Raw genomic sequence first — 9,433 nt, forward strand, 5'->3', positions numbered from 1 at the left:
CCAAAGTGTTATAATTTAAGCCTGAAGAATGTGTTATTTTGTCTGTAGATCCGACAAAATACTTCGGGTGCGAGCTGGGTGCGCAAACCCAGTTCGACTTCAAGAACGAGCGCTTCATCGTCAATGGCTCGCACGACTCCGCCAAACTGCAGGACTTGCTCGATGGGTGAGTGATACTTTAGCACCATATCGCATTAACTTATTTGAGAAATCAAAACATATTCTCACTAGATTTCAAATATGTTAATGAGACAGGGTCCTGAACTATATACCTATAGACATGAAATGATTTTTTTTCCAGAAACATGGTAAAAAGGATGACTGATGTCATACAAACCACATTTCACTTATAATTTAGTATTAGAGACTATCACTGTTTTCTTGATTTGGCGGTCCGTTCCGTATCAACGGGGTTGAACAATCATTCAGTCGATTGTAAGGCTCCTCGAAACATAGATTCCTAAAATGTCCAAGAATCTCGTTTATAAGACTAAAAAGAAAGCAAAAAACTCCTTTAGTTTATCTTAAAACTGTTTGACATATAAAATGGGCGACATCTAAGGCATTCGTGTATGATATGTTACTATAGGTATAAACGACCTCATACATCCGGCATTACTAACTTACCTCACGCTTACAGTGATTATTTTAGAATCAGTAATATAATATCTGTAATTTTTATTTTCAGTTTCATCCGCAAGTTCGTGCTGTGCCCGGAGTGCGACAACCCGGAGACTGAGCTGATCGTGTCGACGAAGCGCAACACCATCTCTCAGGGCTGCAAGGCGTGCGGCTACCACGGCCAGCTGGACTTCAACCACAAGCTGAACACGTTCATCTTGAAGAACCCGCCCGCCGCCGACCCTAGCATGCAGGCACGTATCGCCCCGCTCAAAGAAGTTCGTCACATTCCATTACCATCATGTATTTACTAGCTTTCTTCTAGCTTAGTTATCTTTCTTTAAATTGCATTTTTTTATTTAAAGTAGCGTAGTTAAAGCTCTCTCTTGCCCTCTAGTTGTCTCTATCTAAAGAATAAATAAATTATTTATTATAAAAAGGCGCCTCACAGCAAAATACAAAAATATCAGATACAATACAAAAGCATCCAACTCAAAACTTACACAAATTGACAATTAAAATAGAAAAACAATGATGCTGGTCGGAATGATCATATCTCACTCTCTCTCTCTCGTTCTATCTCTGTCTCTTCACCTTCCTTCTCTGGCTTTGGTCTAATGGTAACTTACATTCTTGATCAACTAGACTCTGACTCTTTTCTTCCCTCTCTTTCTTCGGTATAAAAGGTAAGTGCTTCCAAGTAAATATCTTTGACTGCTAAGCTTTAGATGTAAAGTGTAAATGTAATATTATAGCTGATTGTAATAAAACTCCCACCTTGACACGTTTGTAAATGTGTGGCACCATCCTCACGGATTTCACTTTCGTTGACAAGAAGTTCGACCTTTCTTAAGTATGGCTAACAATTTCTTATTAGCTCGTATAAGTTTGAGTTTGAAGAGCTGTATTGACGTGGTATGTACGTTCCAGGGCTCGTCTCTGACGGAGGGCAACCGCGGCAAGCGTTCCAAGCGCTCCGGGCCCACCGCCGCCGCCAACGGGAACCACGACGGAGACGCCGACGCCAAGAACGTTAGTATATTATCCTACGCTTATTCAACCTGCTGTAAAAAACCGGACCTGTCAGATCTTCAGGATAGGTAAGCGGACCCTGTGAAAAACGGGATATGCTAGTGGGATGATGATTCAACCTCGATATCATAACGGTGTTTTTACCTAAATATACTATTTTCTCATATTGGTAATAGTCCAAATTCGAAAGATTTCTCATACAAATTAGGAACGCTACTACTGGATAATTGGACGGAAAATTCCACTTGATATTAACTCAGAATCATAGTCTGAATCATTCCTCAAAGTTTTCGTTACGATGTCACTAACATCCTGTATCTAGAAAATGGTGTATCATATTATATTTAGGAAATAAATACTTATTGTTACAACAGGAGAGCGAGCCAGCTACGCCGACCACTCCCGCGCCGAAGTCCAAATCCAAGTCGGCGCACGACGAGGATGACGACGACGGCAACTGGACCGTTGACGTGTCTGAGGCGGCCGTGCGTGCGCGCATGCAAGGTACACTATACAATTTTTGAATTTATGTTTGGATCACAGATAGATATTACATGGTTTCACCTCCTATTATGTGGGGTTTAAACAAGGAGGCACCTCTGTATACCCATTCGGGTATACAGGCGTGATGCTGTTGTGTTGAAATATGTTGTTTTTATTGGTAGACCTGACGGAGGGCGCTAAGTGCATGACCCTGTCGGAGGACAGCGAGAAGAACGAGAAGCAGCGCATGGACCTGTTCTACATCTACTTGAAGGAGCGCGCCGGCAACCACGACGTGGAGGGCGCCAAGGCCGCCACCGACATCTTGCACGAGGCCGAGCGGTATGTGACTGACATCTATCATAATGACCCTGCCACATATTTTAGAGGACAAGAATTCTTCCCATAGGAGTATCAACAAGTGATCCTGCTTCCGTTGAAGTAAAGCTGCAGAGCTTTACTTTGTTGATACACCTACGGGAACGATTCTTGTCGTCGGCATTTTATGGGACACATTCGGCTACTTTGCGTGGATTCCGTCTTCCCCTTTTCATCTTCGGATAACTGGATATGAACGTCAGCGAAACGCTTGCTCCTTCCTAATACGAAATACAAACGAAGGCTAATGTTTGGATTTCTTCACCCACTAATGTTTCCCGAAACATACAGTCTGGGCTACTTCACGGCAATAATGAATAGGCACTTTTTATGTAGGTATGTCTCGTCCTTAACCACATCGTTACCTATCATAATATCTATATATCTTGCATATTCAGGGATATGGCTGTTGTATGGGTGGTCTATATTAATATAATTTTCTAATTGTTTTCTTTTTTGTTCCTTTTTCTTTTTGTTAGAAATTAAGACAATTATATTATGTAAGTTAGGTACGCCGTAACTGTGATTTACATCAGATCTCTATATATATATAATTAGAGTTAATTAGTATAATGCATAAATGTAAACCATGTGGCAGTACTAATTAAATAAATAAATAAATAAATATCATCATTAAACAAATGTATTGATGTTCCCTAATACGTTTACAGGCTGGAAGTGAAGTCGAAGGCGCCGCTGCTGATCTTCGAGGTGCTGGTGCGGCCGGGCTCGCTGGCGGCGGACGTGAAGAAGCACCGGCTGCTGCTGCTGCGCTTCACGCGCGGGGACTCGCGCGCGCAGCGGGCCGCGCTGCACGCGCTCACGGCGCTGTGCGCGCACCACCCCGCGCTGCTGCCCAAGGTGCCCGCCATACTCAAGGTGCGACTCTAATACATTCAATCAAACGGCATTTGCATTTGTATCAATCATATTTTGACGTAACATAAAACCATAAGTAAAAACATAGATATACAACAGAGACTAAAGCCTCGGCGGCCATAATGTCCCTTCACAAAACGTTCCTTCACCGAAATGTCCCTTCTCCCAAATATCCCATCACCAAAATGTGACATTATTAATATTCTAATTATTCGTGCGTATAGTCTAGAAACAATCCTACCCTTCCAAATATTTAGAGTGTGCGCATTTTATAAAATCTTAATATACAACCCAGTACATATCGTAATACGCAGAATATTCTCATATGCGTGGATCTTCATTTCGTAAAACACTCTATTCAAAACTCCTTTTTTTCCAGCTCCTGTACGACATGGACATCGTGGAAGAGAAGGCGATAATGGAGTGGGCGTCGAAGCCGTCAAAGAAGTACGCGTCCAAAGAAGTGACCATGGAAGTGCGGCGACGCGCGCAGCCCTTCTTGGACTGGCTCACGGAGGCCGAGGAGGACTCCTCCGACAACGACGGCCACGACCATGAGGACATCGAGGTACACAACCTACACATTACTACTCTTCTCCGTCGTTCCCTCACTGCTGGGGACCACGACCGCATGTTGTTGGTTCTCCACTCGGTGCAGCTGTATGCTGCGTGGATCGCTCTCTGAATGCCGCCACCCACCGTGTTCTTCAGGGTGTCAGACCACCTAGTAGGTGCCCTTCCTCAAGTATGTCTGCCATTTGTTTGTTATTAACTACTACTACGATGCATAAAGAAGGGTTATGTTTTTGACATAAATTGACGAAGAAAAAATATCCAAAGGTATTTAACATTTTGTTTGTTATCAAATGAAAGAACTTAATTGCTGACATCTGTATATTTTGACGTCTTGGACGCTGGCCTGAATACGCAAAACATGGAAAGAGGAAGGGGAGGTGTTTGCCCAGCAGTGGGGTCTTGTAGGCCAGATTAGAATAAATCTGTATATTTCGATTGAATAGAATAGAAATAGTTTATTATAAAAGGACGCCACACACAAAGACAAACGAATGTTCGTCGGAATGAGCATAAAATGGTGGTGTGGTGGACGTCCTGAAATAAAAGGGCCACAATTAGCGCAAGTCGCGGCGTAAACCACGACGCTGGTTTTATGTGGACCCTGGGGGGGAGATTGTTGGAAGGGAAATCCATATATATTTGTTTTATTACAGATTGAGTATGACGACCGCGCGGCCGCGACCCCGATCAAGGCCGTGGTGGCGGCGCCGGCCGCGCGCCGCGACGACGACGACGCGGACGGCGACGTCGACATCGACGCCATATAGGCGCCAGGTCAGCGCCGCGCGCTCGCGTCTTACATTATTACAATCAACCCACATAAGCCACGTACAATATCGGCGTCTTATAGTGAAAACCTCGGGGGGAGGAGCTCGGTGGCGCTCGGTCTGCGCTTGTCGAAGTTAAGCAACATTCACAAAGGCCGGTCATAGGATGGGTGACCACAAAAAAAAAAGTTTTCATCTCGAGCTTCTCCGTGCTTCGGAAGGCACGTTAAGCCGTTGGTATCCATCCATAGGGAAGGCCCGTGCCCCAGCAGTGGGGACGTTAATGGGCTGGTGATGATGATAGTGAAAACCACAAGCACCTTTTTGAGAAATCATATTTGGATGGGAGTTTTTCTCAACATACATCGCAATAGAGAGAACTTGCTAGTTTCAATCCAGGTGAAAATTTGTGGTATAAATTTTTTTAATTGACAGAAATCGAAGTCTTGTTGAAGAAAATCATATCAGAATGTGTTTTTTCACAGAGGCACTTGTAGTCACAATTTTTACCCGGATTGAAATCGAGGTTTTGTTGAAGAAAATTATATCAGAATTTTCAAAGATGTCGTTTATATTGGCGACGATATAATTATATACCTTACCATATCATATACAATAATACTACGTATAGAAGGGACACGCCCCGCACCAATACAAGCTTGGAGCGAGCTTCATTCCCAAGATGAGAGCCCGTTTTTCCGTTAAGGAGTAAGGAAGTGCGTGCGGATTGTCTGTCTCGTTCGCACGCACGGTGTAAGAACGTAAATGTAATGTAAATTAAAAATCAGAACTTTAATGTAACATAAATTTCACAAAAAAAACAATACTGTAGAGGTTTTATAATTGTATAGAATGTAATAGGTATGGGCTTAGTTGCCTGAATAAAGAAATTTTATTATTATTATTTAATAAGACATTTTCCACCACTTATGCATCTACCATTTTGAAGGCAATAACTTTTCCATTTCAGGTAGAGCCACGACGCAGCCCCACGCCCTGGATGATAGTAGTCTACTGGTTATTGAAGGACGACATGAAGGTACACTAAAATTGAGGTAAACTGCCGTGATGAAGATGGAAAAAAATTTATAAACTTAAGTCTCAAATCTCAAAAGGCATAGTGTCCTAATACGTCTCTTTCTCAAGCTGTCTATCTTTCCCTTTCTAACATAAGAAGCTCTTATAATATACATAACCCACTACTTACACATATCTCCCTTACCAAACAATGAATGTATGGAGCAGGCTCCATCACACTCCATCTGGGAATTGCTGTATCATATTTTCCGTCTTCATTTCGCCATCTTAATATTACCTCGATTTTACTCTAACTTCTTTAGTCTGCAATAGCAATGATTCCTAATATTTAAAATTTAACAAAACACCAGCTGTAAAGTTACCTTGTCACTGCTCATTAGTATATTAACATTGACAAATGGGTTAACTGAAATCTGGTGTATTTAGACAATCGTCAAATAGTAGTAGTTTAAAATTTCATTCGAAAACTAATTTGTAACATTGAAAATGTAAAATAGACTGTAGAACTGGCTCTCTTGATTTCCGCATAAATTGTTCACTTTTGAAATATGTAATTCCGAATAAATGATGTAAAGTTATAATCGATATTCCGGTTCGTCTCCGCCAATAGCTTGATGTTAGACTACAATTACATAACGCTGTGTAGGTTATATCAAACAAACCCTTCAAAAATATTATTAGCAAGCGACTCCACTAGACGTAAAGATTATCCTATTATAATGCACTATTACAAAGCTTAAACTACGCTGGATTGCATTACGCTACGATTTTTGTATCCCATCACGTTCCTAAATATTTTTTGTATGTTTTAAATCATTTTTACTTTTTCCTATATTTATTTTGCAAAGTCGCGGTTGCGCCAACTGATTGCGACATATATCCAATGTTGATATGACATCGGTGATAGCAATACAGAGAATGTAAAGACTACGTGCTATAAAGCAATACGCATTTGTATGAAATGTTTAAAAATGAAATAGAAAATGGTTTAGTATTTAAAAGTTGTAAATCGGCAATGGCGTACGGTGAGGAGTAACATGATAAGTAAAACGGAACCAAATTGATGTCACAAAATTGTTGTGCCTCATGGCACTATGTATAAAGCTATAGAGATAGCTTGAAAACATTGTGCTTACTCGGAAGAAAATGCACGATCGAAGCTAATAAAAAATCAATGAATGCGTCTTCGAAAAAGCATCGACTTTTGAAGAACGAAATTAATAATTTCGTAAAAATACGTCTTTGGCTATAAGCGCAATCATTTCAAATAGATAACCGACCGTGGTGCTGTGACCGGGATGTCAACAAACCATATCTTATTAAGGTTCCGCACTTTTCATTTACTCAGCGCGATGCGTCGAATGTTTTATATATGTGTATGTAATTTAGGTTAGTTTATTTGCGATGGAGCCCCACGGTACGCGAGCAGTTGTAATATATACCTGTAAGGACGTCAGCTAACTGATGCGTACGATCGGCTGCGACACACTGTCTCCTCTTAATATTTACTATTATAATATAGAATATTTTGAAATTGCCACCTGACAATTTTATTAGATTTGTTTTGTATTCAATACATTTGGATTCCGATGTCGTTGTTTTATTTGTACATAAATCCACCCTCTCTCAATGAGGAACATTCCAGGCTACGTTCACCATAAACAATATAGATGGCGTTGTTCAGTTTAAAGGTCATAGCTCATTAGAGCCACCCGACACCAACTCCGCACCGCCTCGCCTCGTACGGTTAGTATTCTTTATATGAACTTGTATGGGTATACGCTCACTACATCAACTTCGTAGCATCACCGCATCGCCTCAGTCGCATGCCCTCCACGTGCGGACGGCGGGTGGACCACTCGGTGAAAACATGCTGCTCGCACGCTTGCCTTGCGTTGAATGCGCGCTGCCCGCGAGTGGTTCACGTGAGGACGGTACGGTGGCGATGCGCCGCTCTCTCTCTCTCCCTTCATTCATTCCCAGCCTTTCTTTCGAACGAGGTGGACGTTTGGTTTTGACTTTCAAAATGAATAAAGAAAAACTTATCGAAGAAGTTGTAAATATACCAGCGGCCAGCGCGGGATCCACTGGTTGACGATGCGAGGTCCATTGGTTGACCGCGCGACGTTTATTGGTGATAACACGGTGTCCACCCGTGGACCACCTGTCGATAACGAGTGGACGCCGTGCGACGAGGCGGTGCCGGGTGGGTGCCGGGTGGCTCTAATGAGCTATGACCTTTAACGTGATTATTATATTTTCTCATTACTCGGGTAGGTACATAATTATTCCAAAAAACAATGTAATGGCAGAAGCATATAAAAATAATTGTTGCTTGATATTTGGATTACATTATGTATAGAATTATGTTGCTACCTAATATTGCTTCTTTTTATTTATTCAGAATAATAATGGGTGGAAGATGTAATTGTGCCTCGGTGTATTAAAAAGGGTAATCGTTTATACCAAAAGATGAAAGATGCATGTCTGTTATCCATGTAATTGATTTTAAGGAACGTACCCTGGAAACTCCCTCATTAAGAACCACACTCTTGTAGGTGGAGCATTTTCTCGTATAACACACGACCACAATACCCTGTTCTGTATCCATCAGAATGGCAGGTGTATGACCACCAAATATATCCAAAATGAGCCTCCATGTGTTCCAATATGTACAATTGACGTACATTCATCTCTGATGTCTAATTTTTTTTTTAAAACTGACTATTAAAGTGACGTCAGTGACGTGAAAGTGTCGTTCTGACGTCAGAATGACGACTCACTTTGAAACAATGTTTTCTAAGCAAATGTAGGAAGGTACACATGGCCTTTTTGATAGTTATTACAAAAATCTATTTGATATTAACATTTTTGTATACAAAGCTTCCCAGAGCAGATCTAACGAACGGGAACAAAACTTCTCGTTCAACCAAACTTCAAACTTTCTTCTTTTTCTTTCTTTTCTTCTTTTATCAATCTGACAGTGGGAAAAACCGAATTGTTCATATTTTAGTTCAAAGCGTAAATTTCCCGTACATTTGTATAATTAATTTTGGATCTATTTGGAGATTATGATCATTCTGATGGATACCCTGTTCTTATATCGTATATAACCTAACCTATTCGTTATAATTATTTAGACAAAAATAAAACACTAAAATCCCTATATACATTTAATACAAAGTAAGTTTTCAATAAGGCACTTGGTAAACAGACTATACAAATTATAACTAAACATGAGATCTTATTCTACAAGTAAAGATTCCAAATGAAATTCATCTTTATTTTATTAATATTTACAATAAATAATAAATTAATATAAAAGCGCAACTTAGCTTAATTAAATGCGATTTTGTAAAAGATTGTAGATTGCACAATTCATAAGTACTATTATTGAGCATTTTTAAGAATAAGTATTTGGACGTTAATTAACGATTGATGTTGGTATGGTAATAGCTTAGTTCTGAGCTAAGCTTTGTCTTTAAATAAACAGTAATATAAATTATGCGTATGGTTTAAGTTACATCTTGGCCGCACCAAAGCGCACTTTGTTTCTGTCCTTTTCTGCCACACCGAACTGTTGTTTGCCAGAGCGAGATGAAGAGCTCTTGCGACCGCCTCGTCGATTACGCCGCGCATTGTCTCTCTCTAGCCAATTA

General features: G+C 40.6%; 1 protein-coding gene across 4 annotated transcripts in view; it reads left to right on the forward strand.

Annotated features, from left to right (window-relative positions):
- Positions 1 to 7,364, forward strand: part of LOC126373323 (eukaryotic translation initiation factor 5) — a 36,428-nt gene extending 29,064 nt beyond the window's left edge. For 3 of the 4 annotated variants that reach the window (XM_050019443.1, XM_050019445.1, XM_050019444.1), the window contains exons 6-14: positions 49 to 166; positions 689 to 899; positions 1,552 to 1,653; positions 2,028 to 2,157; positions 2,319 to 2,478; positions 3,186 to 3,393; positions 3,773 to 3,961; positions 4,623 to 4,743; positions 5,707 to 7,364. In XM_050019443.1, coding sequence (XP_049875400.1) covers positions 49 to 166; positions 689 to 899; positions 1,552 to 1,653; positions 2,028 to 2,157; positions 2,319 to 2,478; positions 3,186 to 3,393; positions 3,773 to 3,961; positions 4,623 to 4,736 — 1,232 coding nt within the window. In that variant the 3' untranslated portion in view covers positions 4,737 to 4,743; positions 5,707 to 7,364. The remainder of the gene's footprint in view (positions 1 to 48; positions 167 to 688; positions 900 to 1,551; positions 1,654 to 2,027; positions 2,158 to 2,318; positions 2,479 to 3,185; positions 3,394 to 3,772; positions 3,962 to 4,622; positions 4,744 to 5,706) is intronic. The other variant, XM_050019446.1, reaches the window with a different exon arrangement.
- Positions 7,365 to 9,433: the final 2,069 nt, after the last annotated feature.

The sequence above is a fragment of the Pectinophora gossypiella genome, chromosome 15 (assembly GCF_024362695.1).
Source record: "Pectinophora gossypiella chromosome 15, ilPecGoss1.1, whole genome shotgun sequence".
Classification (NCBI taxonomy): Eukaryota; Metazoa; Arthropoda; class Insecta; order Lepidoptera; family Gelechiidae; genus Pectinophora; species Pectinophora gossypiella.